This window comes from Falco punctatus, assembly GCF_963210335.1.
Source record: "Falco punctatus genome assembly, chromosome: 4".
Lineage (NCBI taxonomy): Eukaryota > Metazoa > Chordata > Aves > Falconiformes > Falconidae > Falco > Falco punctatus.
In genome coordinates this window covers 72,634,336-72,661,137 of record NC_137583.1, presented here as the reverse complement: position 1 = coordinate 72,661,137, position 26,802 = coordinate 72,634,336, and the positions used below count along the sequence as shown (strand labels likewise).

The window sequence follows — 26,802 nt, the reverse complement described above, 5'->3', positions numbered from 1 at the left end:
ATAGCAGTGACAGTTATCTACTGTAGGCTCTGTTTGAAGAGCAGGAAGGTGTAGATGTAAGCACAAGATATTTTCAAGAATGATATCTTAAAATTTCCTACTTTTTTGACCCCATCCCAATACATTTGAGAATCTAATATGTGTGTTGCAGTCAGTAGAACCCAATCTTGTATTAATAATATCTCCTTGCTCAAAGCCATGCTTATCGTAATTTTGTTACTTTATTTCTGTGTGGCTGGTGCCTGAAAACATGATTATGCACAAGGATATAATGTACCACGAAGTGTCATGGCTCATTAAGTTTCTCAGCATGGGAGGCTATCTTAATGTCACCTAAGAAGGCTAAACCTTTGCTTGTTCTGTTTTACAGGGAGTGTTTAATGACTGGCCTGGTTTAGATATGTAGCAATAACTCCCTATTCCCACTTTCCTTGAATTCGCCAAAGAATATTATGTGAGATTAATAGAATGAGAGTATTTTGATGATGGTGATATTTCATTTGGTAGAAAGCTGTCCTTTTTATTACTTATTTGGAGGGATGTGCTTTATCATCATCGCACAATTTTAAACTTGTGTGAACTGGATGAATTCTCAAAGTTAATTTTTATATCCATCTCAGTTTCAAGTTTTAATCTCCAGTTTTAAAACAAAATAAGTTTTATCAAGCCATTGTGGTTGTCACTGATATATCTCGTTCATTTTTCATGTTTTTTTTAAACAAAATAAGCATTAGGCAATGTTGATGCTAGCCAACAATCTTTTTCAAACATTTTTTCTTTGGAAAAAAATAATTCTTATAAATGCCAGATTTTCACAAAAGGCTGAGAAAGACTGCGCCTATGTTCATTGGGTTTCAGAACTAATTGCAAAGCATCTTCATTCAGCAGGGCCTTTCCTTAGTTAATGGGCACTGGGGACATTCCCATGATCTTCCAGTGGAATCTGAATTAAATGAACATTCAGGCAGAGGCAAATCTACTTCAACCATACAGTTGGTATGTTACCAATATGGCATTACTTCCCTGATTTCATATCCTTCTTTCTCTGTTCCTCAAAAAAATGAACCAAATTACTGTGATAAATCAATATTATTTTCCAGTCTTTATTGATTTGTCCTTTATTACATGACATGATTGTCAGGAATCTCTAGATTTTCAAGTTTATATAGAGAGCTTTTACAGAGATTTCAAACATAGGTTTTTCAACAGAGATTTCAAACAAACTTTTCTTAAGTGTGTATCAGATTGATATAACAATACACTTCCTGTACTACTTTTGTTGATAAAATTCTTGAAGATTTCCCTTCTCTCTTCTTCTAAAAAAATTACCATACGTAAGGGCAGACTCTCCCATGGGAAAAACTTCAGGATTTTCTGCAGTGAGATTTAAGTACATAATTAGTGAATGGATGAAGTCTTGGACATTTTTGCACAGATTTGAAGAGTAACATGAACAAGCTAGATACCTGAGAATGGTGCTCACCTCTAAGATACAGAATTTTCTGTTGGTCTGTGGAGAGTATCCAGACAGATATAAACTTTGAAAACTAAATTGACTTATACCTTTTAACCTATTTTCTCTTTTTTTCCAACAAATATTTCTGTTTATACGTAGTATCTAGATACATAGATTCCTGGTTATTTAAAAAAGAATCTCCAGAGATCTTCCATAATGTGAACTCCATTTTACTAAAGCAGTTGTGATGGGTAAGAGCCACTGCTAATCTCCCAGACACAGTTGGGAAACTCTCAATTGAATGCAGAGCAGACAGGCAAGTGAATGTTTACCAATTTGTAAGCCACGTCATAGCTTCCTGTTTATGGCAATAAATGACCTTGTCATTCCTCTCAGCGGCAAGATCATCCTAAAGTTCTGTGTAGATCACATGAACTATTCTGGTTTAGCTAGCTTCTACAAAAGTGGCCAGTTTTTCGGAATCATGTGAGTAATAGTAAGACAAACAGTGGTTGACTAAGAAAAGCTTGTAAATCCTGCAGGTCAGTGATTAGCCTTACAGTTTTGATTCAGAGTTCAAAGTGGTGGCATGTGAATAAATATTGTAAAAGAAGTGGAACAATTACCGGAATTCATATGACTGGCTGCAATCATGGGAATTAAAGATTTTTATTTTTCCTTTAAAATGTAGAATTTAAAACCCAAATCCTTTCCCTTCCCCCCTCATGCTTCTACAGCACATAGCTCACATCACAACCAAGCTCATATGAGCCAAGAATCATACCCTGTTTTGCAGCCAGTACACATCTCTGTTACAGTTTTTGGTGCGGTGGCTTCTGTCCTTAAGAAAGCACTCCTTCTTGCTGCTATTGACTGTCTACTGGATGCCATAATAATTTTGATATATCTTTTTTCGGAGGAAAAAAAAAAAAAGAAGAAAAAATATAGTGGTTATAATCTCGGGTTTTTTTCTAATTTCAGGCAAACAATTTTTTTGGCTTATCTCACCCTTGCACAAATTTCTAATAGTTTCTCTAGTCAGAAAGAAAAGCCCTAGGGAGATAGGGCAAGAGAAACATTCCTCGTGTTCACCCTTCTCTCCCCACAGCTGCAGTTTCTGTTAATTAACCATTAGGGCTGATGCATCAAATTAACTCTGTAGGATAAGGACAAAGATACTATCTTTTTCTTCACTTGAAATACGGGTGAATTTCACTCATTGCAGTGGAGTCTCCTCATGTGTTGCTACGCCCAGCCAGTGATGCCTGATGGCAAGACCAAGCCCTAACTAAAGGCCAAGAGGCAAGGCACTGGAGACTGTACCACCCTGAAGAAATAAGCCCCTATGCCGTCAAAGGGTGCGAAACCTACCTATGATAATCTTTTTTAGTCTCCTGTTTTTGCAGAATAACTGTGAAGAACATGAACTGCAAATGGTGTCTATCCATTTTTTCCCTGGAAAACCTATAGACATCCTATCCAGCAGGAAAATGCAATCATCCAGTCACAACAAAATCAAAAGATACAATTTGAATTACAATGTCTTATTTAGTTCTGCATTTGGCTCAGATTTTTTTGTATTCAAGCAGAAACATGATTTTCTTGGCTTACAACATTGCTTATGAATGTGTGTCTTGCTATCTAAATTAGATTGTAACCTTTTCTGGACAAGGGAGATCTCTATTTTATGTGTTTCTAAAGTAAGAATCACACTTCCAGTCCTCAATAAATGATTCTAACGATATATATGCAAATAATAGTGACTAATTGAAAAAGCTTAAACTTATTTGGTATTTTCCTGTATTTATAGCAGAGGAAGAAGCCCTTAACACTGATCCATTATCTTTGCTTTTAACTAGAGAAGTCCAGAAGATTCTGAGCCTGCTGAAGTTCCTCCGGAGAGTAAGGTGATCAGCAAAAGAAGTTAGTATCAATAAAAAGACTAGACAAGTAATAGGAAAAGCCTTCAGACCTAAGATGGGAATGAAAGTATGAAGCTGGTTTAGCTCTGTGTTTGCCATGTGCTACATCACTGTATCTGATGGTGCTTGGCTATATAATTTAACCTCTGCTTAAAGACATTTTCAGCTGCCAACCCTGTAATTGTGAAGTTCATTAATCTTCTGCTGTCTATGCTTTAGTTTTTGTTTACTCACTGTTGCAAACTATTTTTCTAAAGCCTTTGCTTAAAGCGAAATATTCAAAATTTAATACAAAACAGTTTTTTGTAACTGTAAACTTTGCTTGGGCTTTTATTTCTGAAGGTAGTGGAACAATTGTTTTGTTAGCTCACTATACTAATAGAATTCTGCTTCCTTCTTCTCTTACACTGTAAAGCAATAGCCTTTTTAAACCAGTAATGATTTATTACATGTATGGAATTACAGGCTCATGATGGCTCTTAGTTTTAGGATAATCCATTTTCTTCAGAGAGCTTCAAAGTAGTTCCTGTCTTCTCTGTTTTGTTGCTGCTTAATCCAAAAAATAGGAAAATAGAGCATAAACCAAACCCTGCCTTTGACTGAACTTGTGTGACCTTGGTGAATTTAGTAGAGTTGCAGTCATTCAACTGAGCAAATAACTTTTTAACTTACATCAGTTTATTTACTATAAACAACTCCCCTTTATTTTGTGATCTCAAATCTCAGGTCATCATTTTGATTTATTTAACAATGTAATTAGCTTCTTCTAGGTTTTTAATATTCTCCTCTGCTCTTGTGGACTTCACTTCCATTTCTGAGGCATTTGAAATCTGAATTTCCGTTTCTCCAGTCTCATCTATCCAGCAGTACACAATCCAGTGCCAGTTTCAGCATGACTATCTAGTCCATCTCTAGATGTTCTGTTCAATCATCACTACCTTCTAAGCACAAACAAATTTCTAGTGATCTCAATGTTATTTGTTCCAAATAACTAAATTTTGTGTATAAGTAAATTTGGGATAGTTTCTCAGTGATGTTCTTTGTTTGGTTCCATTTTTTCTTCATACCTCAGTTTTACCTCTATATTACAAATCACTAAGTAAAACCATAGTAGGGAAAGTAGGTTGTATTGTTTCAGGAGGGGTTTGAGAACACATGTTTTCAGAAGTTTGTATTTTTACAGTTCGTATAAGTAGCTAAATGCATAGACATACCTGGGTATCTTGATACTGAGCTAAACTTTCAAGTGTTGTTTTTTCCCAAAATGGAATGGAATCTGCAGCTCTAAGACAGAGGCCTGACATCTCCAGATATGTCAGACTTCACTGTAAACACATATCAAGTAGGACTGCAAGAAGAGTCAGTGACCTTAGATAGCCAGTAACTCAGAAAGCTAGAAGCTACTGGAAGAAAAAGATATGTCACTGGCCCTCTCCTCATTTATCCACACTTGTTCTATCAATATCTGAAAAGATCAAACAGTAGCATTTATATTTTGTATGTTCAGTGAGACCTTATATTAAGTAGAAATATTTTTGCTGTATGAGTAATGAAAACATTGGTGAAAAAGATCTATTTATGGACAAGTGTTTGTTTTATACCCTTATGCAAAGCTTAAAAAGCTTAATTAAAATCATAGAATCATAGAATGGTTTGAGTTGGTGATCTTTAAGGTCTCTTCCTAGTTCCAACCCCCCTGCTGTGGCAGGGACACCTTCCACTACACCAGGTTGCTCAAAGTCCCATCCAGCCTGGCCTTGAACACTTCCAGGGATGGGGCATCCACAGCTTCTCTGGGCAACCTGTGCCAGTGCCTCACCACCCCCACAGTGAAGAAAAAAATCATGGAATATAATTTACTATGAGCTCTGATCCCCTATTTAAGCAGAGAAAATTATCAATAAAAAAAAAAAAAGTAAGGTGGTTTAAGAAGAAGAGGCTTTGTAGAAATACTTAGGGGTATAAATTAATAGTTAATAGTTACTGTTGCAGCAATATAATGCAGTAAGGTAATTGTTAGTAATGAGGTTGCTTTAAAATAGGCTGAAAGATAAGATAAACATTCAGATTTGTTTATATATGCATCCTCTTAACTTTCAGTCAAGTAAGTACACAAAGCTTACATTTGCAATTGCTCCATAATGTTAACCTGATCCCTATGTTTATTATAGACATAATATGAGTTCCAGTAACCTTGGTATGTCTTCTTCAACAATCCGATATTTGAGTAAAACAGACTAATATTATCTCGGCACAAGCCATGATTTCATCCTTGCCAGTGCTTGTTACAAATCAAAAACTCAACGTAATGCAGCAATCTATTATTTCTGTGTAATTCACACTCTGCACTATCGATTATAAACTGCCCATAGTGTTTAGAAAGAGCTGTGCAAACTGAGGACATCCATGTCTGGCTCTGTAAGCTGGCAGGAAAACCTAACAAGCCTGCCAGTTTTTCTGAACCCGCAGAGCTCCCAGGCAACTAGGGAGGATTTTTCCGAATACAGTTGTTAGACTTTTATGTGCTGTGTGTTTTTTTTTTTTTTTTATAATAGTCTGAAGACTTCAGTTCTAGCCAGTTTCTGCAAGAAAAACATTTCCCCTATCACTGTAAAATGGTCATCTCTGGAAAAACATTACTGAAGTGAAACCCTGTCATAACTATATGCAGATAGTTCTGTGCAGCTCCATGTTAGCTCCTCAGACTGTCATACTATGTCTTTGTGGAGCCGTCAGAAGCCAGGAAAATACATGCTTAGGGCCCAAATCATGACCCTGCTTCTTCAGGTATAGAAGGAAACATTTGCACAATGTTCTGTCCATACTGTGTATGGGAAGCTGGATGAGCTTCCTGAGAGGCATTAGGAGGTCCTGCTTATAAGATTGTGGATAAAATGGATAGAACAAAGTACAGGATAGGGGAGTCAATGATGTGTTGCTAAGCCTAGACATTGAGCCGATATATGGAGCCTCATTGCTACTTGAAGAGATAAAATCTCTCCCCATGACTGTATTCAGCATGCTACCCAGCTGCCTGGGTTACAGGCTGGACAGAGACACTGTCCCTAATTACTTAGCTTGATTTCAGTACTTGAATCACCAGCACCTTTCCACTCAGATGCCTGATCATGAACATCCAATGTACTGTTCCACACAAAAGCAAGGCCACAGAACAGTATGGGAAAGAAAAACAGCTGTCTGCATCCATGAGCGATGCTGCAGATAGGAGTAGCATGAGCATAACAGCCATTAATTGATAGGAACAAAAGTTGGAAATGAGCACGCTGTAACGCTGTACTAACAGCGATATTCTGAGGCTTGTTGCCTTTCGTCTCTGTCTTTCACTGTAATAAAATCTCATGAAAAACAGACCCTGAAAATATTACTCTGTAGTAGCGTGCTTTACAGTATTAAAAGGATCAACTGCATAAGATCAAATATTCCTCTTCATTGTCGCTGTGCAATTCTGTGAGCAATGGTGGAAAAATTCCTGTCTTAAAAAAGATAATAAAATAACATCTAGGAAAAGTTGTGTGAATTTCAGCAACCAAAGAAAGATTAATGGAAACCCTTAGGATATATTGGGAGACTGGACTGAAACCTAATTTTAAATTTTTGTGTAATAGTTGACCTAGTAAAAATAAGGAAGCTAATTCCTGGTATTTGCATTTCTGAATTATTCTACAATTACTTTTTTGTTTCAAATATGTTTCATAAAATTATATGAGAAGTCACCAAAAAACCCAATAATTTGTAACATAGCAAAAATTATAATCTCTGTGTTAAAACTTCTGGACTTTTTTGTTGTTTGTTTGTTTGCCTTTTCTTAGGTAAGAAAATTAGCTTGTTAGCAATAATGGTTCTGGTGGGTGACAGTCTTCACAATTTTGCTGATGGTTTGGTAATAGGAGCAGCATTCTCGTCCTCAACAGAAACAGGTGTGACAACGACTATTGCTATTTTATGCCATGAAATTCCTCATGAAATGGGTAAGAAATATATATGTGTGTATTTTTCCTGATTGTCTTTGTAGTTACAGGTTTCCCAAAGAATTCTTACCTGTATGACATCAGTGGGAATTCTTCTTGCTTAATAGCATCATGAACTAGAATATTAATGTGTGAGATGGATATACAAAGACACTGTTTTCTCTTTTCCCTCATTATTGGATGCTGTTCTCATTATTGGATGCTGTTGCATCTCACCTTCTCCAAATGTAAATGCCATCGGGTCAAGAATGACCTGTTATTTTAATGTGTACAGACAGAAAAAAATAGTACGCTGTGAGCAAGAGCCATGTGTACACAACAGGCACACCTGACACAATGGGCTGTCTTTTTAATATGCAGCAGAGCCATTTAACAATGCATTCTTCATGCTACCCTCATTCCTGCTGCTAACCAAGAATAACAAGATAATAAAAGAAGATATATGATCCCTTTTACTAGCAAACAGGACAGAAAGATCATTCCACAAAACACTGCTCTCAGTTATCTCCTTGTAGTAAATCTTCCAGTATGGCTGAAGTTGTTCCTGACATTGTGTTGATCAACATATATAAGCTGGCAAATCTGGGATGAGAAGTGCAGATTCTCATTTCCATTCTTAAATAACTAAAGACTTCATGTGCTGTCTATGTAGAAAACTTCCCCAAACGCAAGGGTGGGATGGGGAATTGCTGTAAAACTTGTAACCCTTGTTTGCATAGCAAAGACATTACCAAAATACTGAACACTTAACTCCAAAGACAGACCTTCTTAATTCTGGGGCAGTAGTGCCCCAGTGACAAAGTGGTATTTCTAAACTCACAGAGAAGAATTTAAAAAATATTTTACTGTGGACTTGTTATGAAATTGTTTATTTTAGAATAAATGTCTGTGATGGGATTCTGAAACAATTTACCAAAGTTAATTAGGTCTGAAATCAGTGGAATTAAACTCAAACTGGAATCAGACTGGCATAGGTTTTTCTGACTTGCAGCACCTGTAAAACACTCAAAGACCATGCTGCAAATATACTCACTGGCAACTTCCCAGCCAAGAAAGATTTAGAAGCTCTGGGAAAGCATGTGACTTCACTTTTGTGTGTATCCAAGTTGGAAATGTCACAGAACATCGGGGCCGCTCCTGCATACTATCTTTAGGAACAGCTAAACAAATACAAGTTGATGTGCTTTTTTGGGGGTTTGGTGCTGGGTTGTTTTTTGGGTTTGGTTTTTTTTTTTTTTTTTCACATAGGATGAGTTTATAACTAATTCTACGGAAATCTCAGGACAGTCCTCATCATTCAATATCTTTGTGCATATCTGAATTATTTGCCTTTATTGTTTGTTGCCAAGAGTCTTACAAATATATTTATCAGCTAAACAATAATTTTTCTGTCTTTTTCTCTATGCAGGAGATTTTGCTGTGCTGCTAAGTACAGGGCTTCCCACGAAGATTGCAGTTTTGATGAATTTTATAAGTGCGCTAACAGCATTCTTAGGACTTTATATCGGGCTTTCTGTATCAACTGACCCATGCATTCAAAACTGGATTTTTACTGTTACAGCTGGAATGTTCTTGTATTTATCTTTAGCAGAAATGGTGAGAACTTCAGTCTATTGTTATATTTTCCTTCTAACATAGCCACATCACAGATGAGTGTCTGACAAATGCAGGTGGATGGATTTGGAGAGAAATAGTTCATAGGCTTGTTGGGAAGAGCATGTTGTCTGCCCTGTGTGTGTACAGTGCTTAGAACAATGGTCTGGTTTTGTTCTGTGTCACTGCCATGCCAGGTGTAATTAGTAATAAAAAGGTGAAATAAAAGACGTTAAAAGGGTAATATATGAGAAAGACATAAAGGCTTTTTAAAGGAGGAAAGGTAAACAGTGTATTTTTTTATGCCTGAAAGGGGTAGTTCCTACAACATAAAGAAATACTTGAACATACGGGGGGGGTAAAATCTTGAAGAAGTTAGTTATTTTTTTCTTTTTACTGCCCTTTTCTTCATATATTTTTCAACCATTGTTTCAAGAAAAAAATTGCTGTTTCTGAACTAAAATGCAAGATGCTTATCCTGTGCTCTTCCTGCCAGCCTTTCCATCTCAGACAGGCTTGGATGAGCTCCTAAGCAATTAAAAACCTATCAGATTGCCTCAACTTTTTCATATTTGCCCAACGTTTTTCATACTCCCAATTCAATTGCAATGATATGACTATGGAAAGACAAACTGTGAAGATACACAGTAGGAGGGTGAAGATATGCAGTAAGAGGAAGGTCTAAGGACTATGGAAGAGTGTGGTGGAATCATAACTCATGCAGATGCCTCAGGCCATGTCATTTATTGAAGAGATGGCTAACTGTTACACTTGTAACAATGCAGAACTTAATTACCTTGCCAGCTTTGTCACCAATGTATGATAATTGCAAGCTTCTGAACAAAGACAGAATATTTTAAGTGATTAGATCAAGAGGGGGGAGGGGAAAAGAGGTCTGTCTCTTCATAAATTATTACTGTGTTTTTCCCAAGCCTGGCTGTCTCTCTGTTGTGCTCACTACCACCCCCCACCTCATGCCTGAGATATCATTTACCAGGTTCAAGCATAATACTTTAAACTTGATATGCCAAGCCAGTATTATAACCTACTTAAAAATCTACTTGTAATAATTGACCTTAGACCTTGGGTGTATTTTAATCTATTTTTGTTACTGTAACAGAAGTGAATATAAAGTGCTCCTAAGAGCTTATGAGGAAACTACCTAAGGACTGTGGATGTGTCAACAGTTCTGACTGAGGTGGTACATAACAGACAAGACCACTGTGTACCAAGTTGCATCTTGTTCTGATGCAAAGAAATTTGCAAGTGAGGTTACCTACCTAGTCAGTAAGCATGGTTTTACTAATGTGGCTAAGGATGATTTAAGCATATTTTTTCCATCAGTGGAGGATCAGCATCCATCAGGGATCCACAAGCTCCTAGAACCATGTTTCCCCCCAAGTCTTCAAAGCAATATGCCAGCTGTAAATCCCAAGAGATGACACAGTTCCATGCAGAGACAGGGATATGTTCTCCCTTATTCTCAGCTTGTCCATAATCTTGTTCTCGATGTGAAAATGAGAAAGAAGGGAGAGAGAGAGAAAGGAGGATCTTATTTCTCTCACCTCCCTTGTGTTAACAGGATTCCAATCAGCCTTTCTCTGCATTTTGTCAAAAGAGCTGCCATTGTGTTGCTCACCTCCGTTTGTCAGAAAGTGTTGAATATCCCAGAGATTATTTTAGTTTAAAAAATATTCCTGTAGCACTGCAGGAATCTATCGATCAGAAAAGTTTTGCATGCTTGTATAGTACATCTCAAAAGAAAATCAGCCATTCTTTATGTATTTTTCAACTTCCTTCACATAAATAACTTCTGTGCTGCATTCTCATCTACAAACAGCAATCATCAGTGTTGCTGCCAATGGTGTACAAATACTTAATGGTGTACAAAACTTAATTATAATTTTCAGTATTTGTTTTATGGGTTTTCACATATTCATGTGGTTGTCAGAGCAGCAGTAAAATAAGAGAGCACAGTTTAAACTGAACAGCCTTACTGGTTTCTGCACTGAAGCAGAGGTTCATTGGCAGGACAGCACTGTAAGACTACTGCCACACTCAAAGTTGCACACAGCTACTTCTGTGGTTAATTAAAGGATTTTCATTTCTACAAATGGCATTCTATCTCCATTAACAAGCAGGGTAGACTAATCATTTTAGAAATCTAAGGAAAAGGACAAAAGATAAAATTATCTATTTCCTTCATCATTTTTCACCAAGGGATTATGCAAAACTTCATCTTCCCAGTAATTGGGGAAGGTGGAAGGGAGGAGTATTTTGTCTTGCAAATGTGTATGCACAGGTGTAATATTGCAACAGAAATTGTTTGTTGCTTCAAGATATGCATGTGAGTAAACACCTGTAATATTGTGGGTTTAGTTGCTGTTAATTGAAATGAAATCCCCTAAAAAACAGCTTTTTATGACCAGTATAGTGAATTTTTTTGTACTTTATATCTGTTTAGAGGTCATAGCTATAATCGTAACTTTGCACTATTTCCAAAGACCTTTTAATGAAAAACATACCTTTTAATTTGAATTGAAACCTGGTACACCAATATATAGAATGGAACAGACCAACTCACTCCTGATTAATTGTTTCTTTGACAAAACATTTCCCCTTTTCCTTTTGGGAAACAAACTTGAAAATCCTGTATCAGCCTCTTAAATGAGTATCTATGAAGTGATTATCATGGATAAATATTTATGAAATCACATGCATTGTATTAAACCCCAAGGACTGGGACAACATTTCTACATGATTATACAGATTGTGGTGGTTTATATGGTTCCTGATTAGAAAGACTGACTATCTAATTTGAAAATATGGAGACTGAAGCAAGAAGGACAGTAAGGGTATCAATAGGAGCTAGCCAAACACTCCCAGAGGCACTAACTGAAGTTTTCTCTGATTAACCTTAAAAATCTTTTTGATTTTGGATATAAAAGAATATTTTTAAAGTGACTTGTTAGGCCGTTGTAGTGTAGTGGTCATGTCATATATGCCCCAGCTTGGTAGAACTCCTGTTTACTCAGCACATGGCTGACAGCCCCTCATGCCTTCTTTCAGCATGCTGCTTCCTAATTCTTCATATCTTTTGTGTGCCCATGATAACATGAGCTGGAGTGGGAATTCAAAATCACGTAGTCCCTCCATTAACAGTAGCTTTTTTGCCTCCAACAGACCTCAAGCATTAGCAACTGCGATGGCATCCAACAGCTTGGATGTAGCTCTGTCTTCCCTTAATTTGCAAAGTGTTTTGCATCTGCCCGTTGAATAGGCTTACACTTCCCAAACAGCAAGATTTTCTCTGCTGTACTACAAACATTTGTGTTCTGAGGGAGCTGGGGTACCATAGCTGATAGTGCGTCAGCAGTCAGCTTTTATTTTCAGAGATAAGCAGGGATGTCACACTAGGTAAGGCTATATAAATGATCTGTGTTTGATAATATGCACATAGGTTAGGTGTAGGGAGCAGATATCTCCATTGGACATAGGAAGGGTAGTACTTGCTGAGACTTTCTTTTTAAAAGTTTCTTAGGAACTTACTACACGTGTGTTAACTCAGAAATTAGCACTGACAACAAAAAAGAGAAAACAGCTTTTGCAGTGGGAAGAGAGAAAGTTTCCTATTTAGAGCACTTGTTCACTCAGGCGCTGGGGAAGAGGACAAAATAAACTGATTATAAGGATAAATAAAAAACACCAAAGGTCTAGACTGAAACCCTGGATTCAGGCCTATGTCTTAGTTAAGTTTTTACTTATATACACAACAAAACCCACATGCTCCAAACACTTACAAGCTGTAAGTTCAGATTTTTATTTACATCAGAAATTTGAGGTGTTCATATTTGCTTTAGATTAGATGTTTCTAATGATCCTTAAATACATATTAAATATAACTACATGAATTTCTAAGATGTGAATTTGTACCGTAATTTAAACGACTGCCTAGTTGTTACAAAGATTCAGGGCATTTGGGTGTGCCTGTTATTTTTTATGCAGAATTTTAAAGCGGAGGCAGATTTTTCACTGCAGTTTTCTTTTGGGCTCATGCCAACTTCCAGAGATACAAGAGTGCAGGAAAGGCAGCCCCAGAGACCCCCCCCTGACAGAGGGAAGGATGAGCATAGCAAACAGATGTAAACGTACCCTGACAACCTCCTTGGTCAGCACCACTCCACTGTCTCCCAGTGGCTGATGCTGTTACAGCTCCTGCGAGGAGGCTCTGAAGAGCAGAGGAAATAAGTAGCTTCATTCAAGCGCAGGCTGTGAGAGGAGCAGGAAGGGATGATGGGGGAGTGCCAGAACCATTCATTTCTGTTTTGAGGTTCACAACAGATAGACAAAAAATACCCCAACAAACCAAACCCCAAACAACCAAAACCAAAGGTCAGTACCAGGCCGTTACCCTGTATTTCCTAGGTTGATGTGAAATCATTGACAGTCATTGGTGTCTCCCCTGGTATATAAATACATAAAGCACAAATACTGAGAGAGTCTGAGCCTGAGGCATCATTTTCACAGGTTCTGTTTGAGACATACATTTTGTTTAAAACTTTGATCACAGAGACAATGTAGGGTGGCAGGTCAATCTAAGTAGCTTTTAATATGATTATAAACAGCTGATGCTCCTTTGCCTGATTTAAGACTCACCGAGAAAAACACAAAACGTAATTTTTTCAAGCATATTTTGAAATTCCTGTTTTCTACTTGTATGTTTACTAAAACCCAAGTAAATAGGAATGTTGCCAGTTATTTCAGTAAGAGCAGGATTGACCCTATATATAGCACTGAAACAAAAAAACTCAAACCAGTTTATTCCCACAAAAGGGCATCACTAATTTTACTAAATAGTCATTTCCTTACAGACAGCTGTATAAAATTACTAAAAACTATTGAGAACTTAACAAATTTTGGACTCTCATTTATAATTCTTGTTGGTGCTAGTAAAAGAACCAAAATGGGCAGAGTTTGATTCATTTAAATATTTCACTGTCAAGATCAGTGTTGTTATAATGTACAGAACATGCTACAGATTAATAGCTATATTCAGAAACTCAGCATTTTGAAAGTTTTTTTTGAATGGTTTGCCTTGTTTTCCCATAAGACTTTTTTCCCAGAGATGAATATATCTGGCTCTCATTCTGGTGTCTTATTCTTTTTTTAGCTTCCTGAAATGACTCATATTCAGACACGGCGACCCTGGTTGATGTTTCTCCTACAGAACCTTGGATTACTATTAGGCTGGCTTTGCCTCTTACTTTTGGCTATATATGAACAGAAAATTAAAATATAAGTTTTCTGTTGGAAATCTTGAAGTACCACTTGTGACAGTGGGTAGCATTATTCACAATTTTGTCATGTCTGCTATAGTGATATATAAATTAAGTTGCTGGGATTTTATATCTGAACAGTAGATAACTATTTCACTTTATTAACTTATTGTTCAGATTTTGTAATTTTTTTTGTAAACATGAATGTTTAGAATTATGTTCTATTTGTTACTGAGTTTACCAGATCCCATGCTCAAACTCACAGGAGCTTTTGATTAGTTTTTATTGAGACTGTTCTAGTTGAATGCTCTAAGTGATCTCTGCCAGTCTGATTGAAAGAATAAAACACTTTTATATGCAGTAATTAAAGGGGACTAACCATAGTTGAATAATTCAAAGCAGAAATGTTTTTTGCCTCTTAGTACAAAGAATAAATGTATTTCTATAAAACTACAAAGTACAGCAAAACTGAACTGTTAAATGGCATACAGCAATCTCATAATATCTGCACTATCTACTTTGTCAACATGAAGATCGTCAGTAGTCATAGCTTACTGGTCCTCTGTGGCAGGTAAAAAATGACAAGTGTAAATGTTGAAATTTGTCATCTAGAAATCTGAGAATGCCCCTTTCTGACTTTGATATAGTATCTCATACATGTGTTGGAATCTGTGATAGTCAAGCATTGGACTATAGTAACTGTTTTCCCCTGATATCCCTTCCAGGCTCCTCAAATCAAGGGATTCCTTGAGCCAGATGTTGCTTCTGAGTCACCGTGTTTAACAAACACCGATAGTGCCTTCCCCTCAGCAATTAGCTTATTCATACATATGCAATGTGCATTGTGGAAAGAGCTTTTTCAGTTGTCTAAAGTGCATGTAGCTGTGCTCTCTTAGAGCCTCACTGTGACTCCTTCTACCCCGAGTGATTTTCATATAATTAGTCCTCTTGATTTCAAGGGAGTTCTGCATAAGTTGAGATGACTCATTTAATTTGGTATTGCAGAATCAAGCCTGAAACAAATGTACAAATTCTGCAATCATTCTGAGGTGCTGAGAAACTTCCAGGAGGTACTGAGCAACACAGCTGTGTGATTTCTGCTACTTACATGCTATCATTTTTTGGTGTAAGGACTCCCTCCTTCCTAATGTACATTTTTGTATGAGAATTGAGATGCATTCTCCTCCCCACCCCCACCCACCCCCAATGAACTGTGGAAATCGGGAGAGCAAGTTACTGAAAAAAAATATGCATCTTCATGCAGCAGGCCGGTATTTTTTCTTCCTTGTCTTAACTCAAGCTTGAAATATGGCTGCGTTATGACATGATATGCCTGTCTCACAATGTGTCCTGTGTTTGACAGCTCCTAGTGAAGGTACAATTATTCTCATATTACAGAGGGAACAGCACTCTCCTAGGGCAGACTGTTGGAACTGTCAGTTCTCAAAGGCTTCACGGGCACCTTACTACCTTATCAACAAAATGTAAAGTGAAAATAGGTCTGAATTTCATTGTTTATAACAGCCCAGATTCATGGGCTTGTGACCCCTAGTCATCCATAGATATACCCTCAGGAAAAAGACTTAAAGATCACTATAAAGGTAGATATGCACTTATCTTCAGTGCCCGTTAGTTATGAGAATCTGTAGCAAATACTCCAATGCACATCTAAATGTACATCTAGGCATTTAAATATGTGCATAAACCTTGTCCCAAACGATTTATCCAGGGTCACACAGAAAGTCTCTGACTAGGGAAATGAATTGAGCTGGTTTAAGCCCCAAAGTAAAATCCTAGCTTGTTTTATTCAGGTGTGCAAATATTGTAACTGCTTTTTCTCTTGATTTAACTCTGAAAGTTGAGCTAAGAAGTCATGACTGATGCTTCTCTTTTCAAAGTTTACATTTTCCAGGAGTTTGTGCTTGCTTTTAGTAAGGTAAGATTTTTTAAAAGCTGTTTCCCAGTATTTCATCTGTTTGTATTGGCACCGAGTCACTCCATGACCTTCAGCTGCGACAGTCAATTCAAGCAATAGCAGGACACCACTGGACGTAAGCAAAATCTATTCTTGTATCAGATGGTGCAAATGAATATCGGAAACATTTGTTATTTCAAAGAGAAGAGCTACCACAGTTTGAATATTCATGTATGGATAGTGTTTACTACCACAGAAAACAAGATTACCAAATACAATCATGTTTTGGCAATGTTATTGTATTCTGAAATGCTTTTCTACTATTTATTAATGTGTCTGAAAGAGAGCAAGTAGTTTCTGGCAGCGTGTACTTTAGAGGTAGCATACGAGCATAGGTTCACATCCTGACATGATCTGCAAACATATTGTAGCTGCATGTGTTCAGCAAATGCTGTCTTTTGGCTATATATGTTTATCAGGTTTCTTGATTGCATTTAGCAACCATGTATGTTTATACAGCTTCCACCATAGGCACAAATATGTTGATCAGAATGCCAGTTAGCCCTTGTTTCTGCCACAGAGCCTGTATGCTTTTGTATTTGTTTGTGAGCGATTCAGTCACCATTTTGCCCCGGTGTCAAGTCTGAGCACCTGAAGTCTCCTTAGCATATGGAAGTTTGAATTCCTATGGCACTTGTGAGAAAAATTATCTCACTGCTTAAAGTTGGTGCCTCTGCTGCAATTCTTTTGACATTGGTCTCTTTAAAAAGATACTGAAGGTGAAGTATTACAACACATAAGACTAGACTGTATATTAGGAATAATGCATCATACAGAGGGCTTGACTCTGTTCCTGTAAGTCACTGAGTTAGAAAAGGGAATCAGTCTAAACCCAAAGAGACTCAGACTCACCTACAGGATTAATCTTTTTTGTCAGTGTTCTCTGAAAATTGCAGGAAAAAGGACAGAAGAATATGGGTTTGTGTCCTTACAAAAGAGAAGGTGTGGCACAAGTGTTCTTAGATGCGTTCTCTGTTTGGTTTAAATTCTGTAGCATTTGTTCATACAGATTTCAAACAAGATTCTATTTAAAGCCAGGTATTTCTTTCTATTCCTCCAAACCTAACAGAGAGAGAGCATAATATGCCAATGTTTTCGTTGAGTCAAATCCTGAGTAAGGACTGCAGAACTTCATCACTTGCAGCCCTTAAATCAGGACTAGGTATCTCTCTAAGAGGTATGCAATTACTCAAACAGATGTTATGTGCCTGATGGAGAGATTACTTGGTGAGGTTTTACAGCCTGTCAGGCAGTTCTGACTAGGTAATCATAATGTTCCTTTGAAACCCTAAAATATATGAATCTATAGATATAGGATTTTTTCTGGAAGAAGCTGGTTAGTATTTCTCTCCTTCATCTATTTTTAGTTTTCAAACACTCTCAAGATGAAAAAAAAAAAAAAGAAAAAAAAAAGAAAAGAAAAGAAAATATCTTTCTTTCCTACACAGAAAATGAGAGAAAAGAAAAGGTTAAAAGAATTTGTTTGCTACAGTATTTTTTCCTGAAAGTTACATGGCAGAGTGCCTCATAAAAAATACTTCCAATTCCAAACTACCAGGGCTCCTAAGCATATGAGAGCTGACCTTGTACTTCTCTTTTCTGTATATGTTAGACATTACCAAGTGACTCCGAAGATAAATAGTACCTTTTTTGCAGCCAGCTATGCTAATGCCCTTGGAAGTTTCTGGAGCTCATCTGCATGTTTTAAATACTGCCATCTATTCCTTCACTGTATTTTATGCTTTAGGCATGAATGTGGCGTTCTTCCAGGGACAAAATATACCTTTCTTATATAAGAAAACTTGGTTAGTTTTGATATGTATGTTTGGATTTTTTTATTTCACCTTGCTATTGCTTTTGAAAAATCATATTATCATTGTGACAATTTTTAGCCTGCAGCTAGAAACCCAAAACAGGTTTATAGCCAAGTAAGGATTAAGGCTGATAATTTTATAATAAGGGCATACTTTATCAATGTTATTAGCTTTTCTTGCTTTACTGTAACCTTTTGGCAAGTCTTCCTCTCATCTCAAAAATCAGCTGCCTTCTATTGTGAGCGTAGCTGCAGGAATGTGACTACAGAAAATACAAGCAGCAGTTACACAATGGCTTTAACCAAAACAAAAACTGCAATTGATTTTATGAGACCCACCTTCATTCCCTTCTCCCCAAAAGAACAAAAAATTTACACGCGCAGCTGTTGCTCTGGGTCCCGTAGGGGAATGTAAGAAGCACCTTCTTCCTTTTATGTCTCTGATAACAGAACCAAGCACAATGGGAGACGCTGTGTAGAGTCTGCTGGCATTGAAGTCACTGCCAAGCTCCCATGGGCAGCGGCGCCGGGCAGCATCCTGGTGCAGGGGGTGCAGGAATCGCAGGGGGCTGGTGCCACTTCCCATTGCAGAGGCAACAGGAGGCAGAGCAGGCGGGGTCACTCTGGAGGGGCATACTTTGTGCAGCACTTCAACAGTTGTAGCAGAAGGATCAAAGGTTTTACAGCTGTCTCTGTATCATCCTGCCGCGGCTCACTTCAGGGCAAATTCTCAGACGGTTCACGTCGTCTTGGCTTTGGACATGAAGGATAACACGAAAGCAATCTGGCTGATAGCCCTGTGAGCGTGGGCTCCTGCAGCGCCATAATGCGCGGGACCCCAACAGCCAGGGTGACCCGAGGGAGTGCCACTTCTCTGCAGAGGAACCTCCCACAATACTTTCATGAATAAAGGACAAGGCCTGACGCCATCACCAGGGTGGCCCACCTCCACACTGCAGCCGCAGGGCCCTAAATCTGCCCAGCAACCATTTACATACTGGCCCAAGATAATGCTGACCAGCCGCTAATCCAGTGCTATGGACATTCTATAGGTGACATCATTTTGTCCCACTGCAGCTAGCTGGGGAACCCTCCCTCATCCTTTTCCCAGGGGCCAGCAGAAACTGAGCTGACCTACCCCAGAGAGATGACGAGAGCTATGCATAGCGGAATAGACTGGTCAATTATTATGACACATTCCAGTCTTAATGTAAGCCCTTGCCCAATCCTGCTGTCTCTCCATGGACTCTCATACTGCAGGGAGGGCACCGGGACAACATCTGCACTGGCCCGTTGGGCAGCTGCCCAGGCTGCCCTCGCCGGGGTATGTGGTGGGTGAGCAGCAGACGTAGCTCAGGCCTGATAATTGTTTCAGAGTATCCCGGGTGTCCCTGTCATTGCATAACAGATACGGCGTCCACCAGCACACCAACTCATAGAAAAACTCTTTTTGGCTTTTTCTGGCAAGAACTGCCTGGCATTTCTCCTGCCGCGTGCTTGTCTGCACTGTGCAAATGTCATAACCCATATGATATGGGCTCTTACCTGTTCTCCTCTACCATCCATCATGATGGCTTTGCAGCAATGTGTTGCAACTGTTTGTGGCTTCTGATGTTCAGAAAAGGCAACAAAGCATTGGAAATTTCACTGAGAACCACACAGAGGGAGATACTATTATCTGCACTGCGGTACCAGCAATTTGACTCTTCTTATTTGAAAGACACTGCTACGAGTACTGAACACAAATACAAGTCAGTCATTCCTCCGTATTCCATGCTGAAGAGTTTTGCTGTTGTCTCAGTGGTCTTGGTTCTATCACTAGCAACCGGTAGTGTGGCCTAATTTCAGGACTTCCAAGGCCACCTTCATATCCCTGTGCAAGCTTAGAATGAGCTCCAGAGCAAGAGTACACCTGCTTTATGGCTGACATTCCAATCCAGGAGTGGGTATTGCACTACTGAAGTACACAAGCAAAAGTCAACTATGTACATAGTACGGCAGCTTAGTAGCAAGTAGCTGTAATTACCAGCAAGCTTAGAAAGGTGTAAGTGGACAGTATATATCTGGTGGTTTGGTATGCCCACGACAGCATGGCAGCATTCAGAAAACATGACATCCACAACTGAGATATAGCCATGAATGCAATTCTTTTCCCAGGTACTATCCACGTGAGGAGTCCCATAAATATTAGAATCATTCTGTCATATTCCAGGACTTCACTGAAGATAATTTTTTTGTGCACTTTGCACAAGGCTTCAGAGGAAAAGATGCAGTGGAGGGGAAGATCTCTTCTGTCATTTGGTAAAGAAATGAATACAAGTGGCAATGCTAAGTCGCATAGTGAATCATTATCCTGCACAAATGCAAAGCATCTCCCACAGATACATAACAGGAAATCCAGAACAAGGAAGTGTCCAGGAGAAAGTTCTTGTAGATGACTGTGTAAATGCCAAAACAAACAACCAATACGTAAAGAATATTACCCCCTCCTCATTGTACTTCATTCTCATTGGAAAACACAAAACCCACACAATTCTCTGCAAATGTTGCTGGAAAATGTCGTGTCTAAGAAGTTGAGTTTTAACACTCGAAATAGTTTAAATATTACAAAACAGATGACTTTTAATAACTCTTAAACTTGAGACATGCATTGGAAATATGATCCATATGTTCATAGCCATATATATTGGAAAATACATATTCATAGTTGATGAAATCAGTATCATTTCATGTGCAGGATTTCAATTCCATCTGAAGTAATGAGAAGAAAAAAAGCCTATGAGACCATAGTCCATTTTCTATCATTTCCTACTACCATAAAATCTACTTTCTAATTTGGCTTTTTGTACTTGCAATTAGCAAGAATGTGCCATTTGTCTAGACAACAGAGTAGCTGACTGTCTGGCATAGCTTTTCTGGCATTATTAGGGTGGACTAAGAAAGCACATGACTATTTGTTGTAAATTCTTTTCTAGCATGTAATATTTTAATATGCCATCAAAATTCCTCGGTCGGATTGCACTTAATGAACCCTCCATTCTCAACCTTGATTTCCTTCACGGAACTGTGTATTTTAGAAGTAATTATAATGTACTTCACTTGAGTGTAGTGGGTTTTTTTGTTTCCTTCCCTTTTTCTCATTTCATTTCTCCCCCCAGTATAATTTCTGCTAAGTGTTAAGTTTCAGTATTGGTGGATAAAAACTCATTTGTCAGAAGATTTTTCCAGACATTTTATAATTATAGTGTATGTTGGATCATAGGTGAAAGGGACCTCAGAAAGGATGGTCTGAATTCTGAGGAAGCATAACTTAAACAAGAGCAGTTCTTACCGACTTTTTCTTGGTATCAGAAAGCATACTCCAGCTTTAAAGGAAAAAAAAAAAAAAACAAAACCCAAACACCACCACCAAAACCCCCAAACCAGCAAAAGATTTAAATGGCATGGTACAAATACCAACACTGGTATTCACCAGTCAGTTTACACCAGACTGCAAGTGATCAGCTCTTCTGCACTTTTTCAACCATTCTTTTTAAAGTTAGTGCTTCCCAGCTGAGACGTATTAGCTGACATTGGGCATGTGCCTTATCTTTTGCACATTCTCAGTAAAACAAATGCTAACTACTTTCATTTTTACAGCCTACTAGTATTAAAGACAAAGACATATAAAACCAGTTTGTAATAATTGATAGTTATTTGTTTTAGGCAATATAAACTGGAAATTCCTGATGAGGTAGATACTAATGAACTTGCAATATGCTCTTGCAGTTTACAGTTCTGGTATGAATGTAAACTATAGCATTAACAAGAGTTGCTTTTGAATCTCTTGTATCTATGTCATGTGAGAGATATTTCATACATTTCCCACTTCCTCCAGAATTCACAACAAAATTCAAGACAGTAGGAACAAACCTTCAAGCCCCTAGCTTTCTCAAGAATTACATTTTTGTATGTTCAAAGGGGCTATTTGAACAGTAAAAAGACCCTTTCCTCTCTTCTGCATTTCTGTCCTACTTATTTCAGAAATGGCCACCTTTGACAAGGAATTGTCAAACTTGTTCCCCAGCAAAGCTGTGGTTCATGTGGTAGGAAACAGGGAGTCTTAGCAGAAGAGACATTCATGTTCACTCTATTCATGGTTACAAAATAGCATCAGATGTCAGATTCAGACTTTGGTCTCTCATGCTCTTACAGTGAGCCAGACTTACTTCGTAGCAGGTAAATGCATAAACCACTTCTGAATCCTCAGGTTAATTTTATACCCACAAAACTTTACTAAAAGCAATAATTGCTGCTTTATACCGTTTTAAATAAAAGAAAACACGTGCTTTTGCATTCTTTGTAACAAAAACCCCAAGTCTGCACAGTGCCTCTGTTGCTGAGATCTACATGATAAGGAGATAATCTGAAATACAGCTGGCAAGCAGTACTGTTTCTCAAGTACTGAAAGTTCCTAGGCAGTATGTTTGATGAAAAACACATTGCGTGTTCATTTATCCCCTGTCTATTTAAAATGTGAGATATAAACATCTATTCTACAGACATACTCAACAAACCTATATCTGGTTTACATCCTTCAGTCACTGCAATGACATTTCATTAGCTAATCCATCGTGGAACTGTTTTTTAACAAAATAGAAGAAAATTCAATTTGTTAAGTTTAACCTGATCATGTAATACCTCCTTCCAGTAAGTCTGCCACTGCAGTTCTGGCTGCCTTATGTTGTTTTCTGATGACGTATAGGCTGCTGCAAATACTTCTATTGTAATTAATCTGCTCCAAGGGGAGAGAAGTTAAAAAAAAAAAAAAAAGAGTTGAAAGTAAACTGCTAAATGAGCTATGGTACTGCACCTTACCGTATGAATGGGTCCTTGCAATTTTTAGCTCTATGAAGACACAACAAATGAGACAGAACAAAACCCCATGCAGTGACAGGGAAGGAGCAGTGTTTGCCATCTCTCTGACTGCTAAACAATAATCATCAATGACAGGTAACAGTTTTGGCACTAGGTTGCTTCTCTGTAATGCTGCCTGTTGGTTACACTGTTTTCGCTCTTAATTATACAGTGGTTTATATTACCTACTTAAATGAGAAAATAATTGGTCAAGATGTCCCACGGAAAATCGAATGAGGAAGAGAGTTCCTTCCCAAATGAAATTTTTCCATGCCTTGTCTATCACATCCCATCAGGTGAGCTCTGCAGGAAGGTAAGAAAATGGAAAGACTTCTACAAGAGTTCAATGGAAAATTCAAACCCCAGGGATTTCCTAACAGTTTTAAGTAGCATTTGTGGGTGCTTCAGGTAACCCCTAGGGCTTGGTAACTTTGTCACATTGTCTATCAATAGTTAGATACAACAAAAGACACTTCCTTAGGTGCAGGGTCTTATCTCGGTACTAGACTTTGGAAGAGAGCATGAGAACCGTAAACCAGAATAGAACTGTCAGTGAAAAGCCCCAAATATCCTGTAAGGAAACCAGCCATTTCTAGGAATGGCTAATGCAAAGGGTAGCAAAATATCCTAATCCCACCTTTCTCTCTACAGTTGAGAGGCCTTTGAGACTGCAGGAATAATCCTTTAATCAGTCTGGATCTAGCGAACTAGATCTAATTCTCTCCTGAGGACACACACAATCTTTTTCAAAGATCTGAACCTGGTCAGTACTCTTTTAGAGATTGTCTGAAGGAAGCTGTTCTGCCAAGTTGTATAAAACAGCATGGCAAATCAGAATATTCAAAAGCTAGTCCAAAACGACAGTGTCTTCTTTTCATAAGTTAACAGTTTAACTGCTATCAATAAAATTCTTCACTTTCCTGCACTACACAGTTCTGACTGTATTACGAGTTTTCCATGTTTTGTTAATCCTCAAATGTGCCTATCATTTGGATAGCACTTCTTGTCCTTCCAAAGCTGTTCATAACTCTGGAACATAAGCTTTAAAGTGCCAAGTTACCGAGATATGTCTTTATCTGAGTGAGGGTGTCCTCAGTTAAAAGAGTAGTCCCTTACATTTCAGAGATTGCCTTGAAAGAAACCAGGAAGAAATTAAAGATAAACATGAGTAAGCTGCAACAATGAACTGAATGAGATAATCTCAAAGATGATCTCAATGCATTTTATTTGCATAATTTAATACAAATTTTATAAATCACATACCCTTTGATTAGAATAGCTTTCAGAGCCCCTGCTTCTTTTCTGTAGCCGTTTCAGGCCTGATTCCTGCTTGAAGTCATTGAAGTTCATCTACACGGAACAGTTTTCCATCCCCACAGGGACTCAAAGAGGTAATTTTAAAAGAAATACCAGCTGCCAGCTTCAGGGCTCCTCTAGTGTTCTTGAGGGTCCAAGTATAAGAAGAAAAATCTGTACCCATCTAAGAGAATTGGAGCAATCCAAATAGATAATATGCAGAACTGTGCACAGACATTTGTGGCAGAATGAAAGCAGGATTTTTGCCTTACGTAATATCTTGTCAGAAGGTAAACAGTAATTAGGTAAAATATGGGACACAAGAATACTAGAAGGCGTTCAACAAGACAGCCTGTACATAAGAAAAGGGTTGTCCCACAAGCAACAGCTGCTCTGTCCCCTCAGTACACGATGACTCTCCCACTCCACAAGCAGAGAGAGACAAGTGCCATCAGGTTTTGGCACACTGGCTCTTTCAGCCCATGTTGTACCAGCTGAGTTTGGTGTGCTGGTCTTTGTGAAGCCAGTCAGTGCTCCTCTATCTAGTTCAGTCTTTTCGTAAGGGGTGCTACAACTTAGTTATCCCCAACTGGCAAATTTAGTTGAGAGAGGAAGCAGGGGACAGGCTGATTCATAGTAATTTGATCACAGAGCTTTTATATCCACTGAAAAGTAAGCTAAAAGAATCACTGTAGGCTGTAGTTCACCCTGACCTTCAAGGCTTTAACAGCAGTTTGGGTTTCAACAAGCATCTCCAAGCTACTATCTTCCTGCTCCAGAAAGTTTGTTTAAGGGCAAGTCAAACTTCTACAATGCTATTCACACATGGCAATATCCAAACCTGTGTCACGTGAAGGCACAGACCCCAAGTGAGACCCTCCCCCCATTGCATACATAAGCGCTGGTTATATACACTCACTTATCCACCCAAATTCTGCCCTGAAACATGCCTACATGCAGCAAAACACTTTTGCAGCCAGTTCACACTCCACCAAGCATCTTACTTCCTCCATACTCATCTGAGGAGCTCTCTTCTACCCTGATACTTAAGGTGCGGGAGGCTTTGGGCTTGCCCCTCATGGCAGACAGGTGTGCACAGAACTGATTTGCAGGCGAGCTCAGAGCACCACATTTTAAGGCATAATCATTCTGCAACCTGGCACCCAGACAATGAAGGAAGCCTTTTCTCAGAAAGGGCCCTTATACAAACCAACACTCCAATTCTCAAAATTCAAATTCAAAATTCAATTTAAAAAAAGAAAAAATAATGTTGGGCCCATCTAGGGTGGCTAAAGCCTGAAGGGAAAATGCTGTCTAAAATACAGTAGCAAGATCAAGTTTTTGCTGAATCTCTGGGGAAGATTTGTGCTGCATTGATGCTGTAAGTGTTTGTAGACTGAGGAGCAAACACTAAGTAAGTTGACTGCTTTTGCTTTATGAAGTGCTGTAGTCTCTCATCTTCTCAGCTGAGCTGTGTGTCTGTAACTAACCTCATAATTATACGGCAAGAAAAGAAAATGATGTTTTGCTTTGGTCTAGAAAATCATGAGACTAATGAAATAGTAGAATAATTTTAAAAGATGAAGAGTAAACGTTGCCTCTTTCTATGTGTAGCAGCCAGTTCATGTATTTATCCTTCCATTAAAAAAATGGAATTGCTTATTTCTTGCTATCAAAATTTGTCAGTATTTATAGTTGTAAATATATTTTCCTATCCATTATTTCCTCTGTAGAAAACCAAAACTAAATTATTTCTTTAACAGTGAAATGAATTCTTTGGAAGTCCACAAACATACCCTTCAGTGCTGTTTCAAGCACTTTTAGTACTTCGGTCACATGCTTTCTCAAAAGTTTCTCAGATGACTACAACTAGTTAGCACTTCACAAAGGTGCTACCAGAAAAAGTGAAGGTTGTTCAGTGGGCTTATTGAGGCAATATTTGCTCCTATGGACTTTTTTCCCCAAATGTTCATCATTCAGTTTCTCTAGGAAAAGTTCACTCATTCACCTTAAGACTCATATTTCACTGTAGTAAAATTAAAGCCAATCTCTTTCCTGTGCTGTAAACAGCCATGGAATTGCAAACAACTCCAATTAAGGAATGCTATGTTTCAATAGTATTTAATCCCAAGTATATATACCAAGGGCTTTATTTAATGTGAAATCTTTAAAATGCTATTTCCTTAAGAAGCATAATTCCTATTTTTTAATGACACAGGTTAGTGGGTTTAGTATGAAATTCATTATAAGCTCATTGGTTTGTAATCCTGTCTGATTTCACCATGGAATTTTTTAGATATTGTTTCTTGACATCTTTTATTCGTAAACAATATAAACCAGAAGTTGATGATATAGCTTCTCTAGAGAAACTAGTCTCTGTTTTCTAAATGCTGTAATTCTTTCTGGGTCAGATACATATTGCTCATAAAATCATAGCAAATAACAGTTTATATCATAAATCATATGAAAATACTAACATTTGTAGTGAAGTAACCCCTACCTGTATATTGCATGTGTGCCCTCAGAACACATTTATGGTCTGAAGAAAAACTGGAGATAATGAAAGTAGTAGTAAATGCATTCTTA

General features: G+C 38.0%; 1 protein-coding gene across 6 annotated transcripts in view; it reads left to right on the top strand.

Moving 5' to 3' along the window:
- The window catches only part of SLC39A12 (solute carrier family 39 member 12), a 37,784-nt gene extending 23,095 nt beyond the window's left edge, over window positions 1-14,689 (top strand). For 4 of the 6 annotated variants that reach the window (XM_080382809.1, XM_080382807.1, XM_080382812.1 and 1 more), the window contains 5 exons: window positions 886-996; window positions 3,316-3,379; window positions 7,209-7,367; window positions 8,776-8,963; window positions 14,131-14,689. In XM_080382809.1, coding sequence (XP_080238935.1) covers window positions 886-996; window positions 3,316-3,379; window positions 7,209-7,367; window positions 8,776-8,963; window positions 14,131-14,259 — 651 coding nt within the window. In that variant the 3' untranslated portion in view covers window positions 14,260-14,689. The remainder of the gene's footprint in view (window positions 1-885; window positions 997-3,315; window positions 3,380-7,208; window positions 7,368-8,775; window positions 8,964-14,130) is intronic. The other 2 variants (XM_080382808.1, XM_080382810.1) reach the window with 2 other exon arrangements.
- The last annotated feature ends 12,113 nt before the right edge of the window (window positions 14,690-26,802 follow it).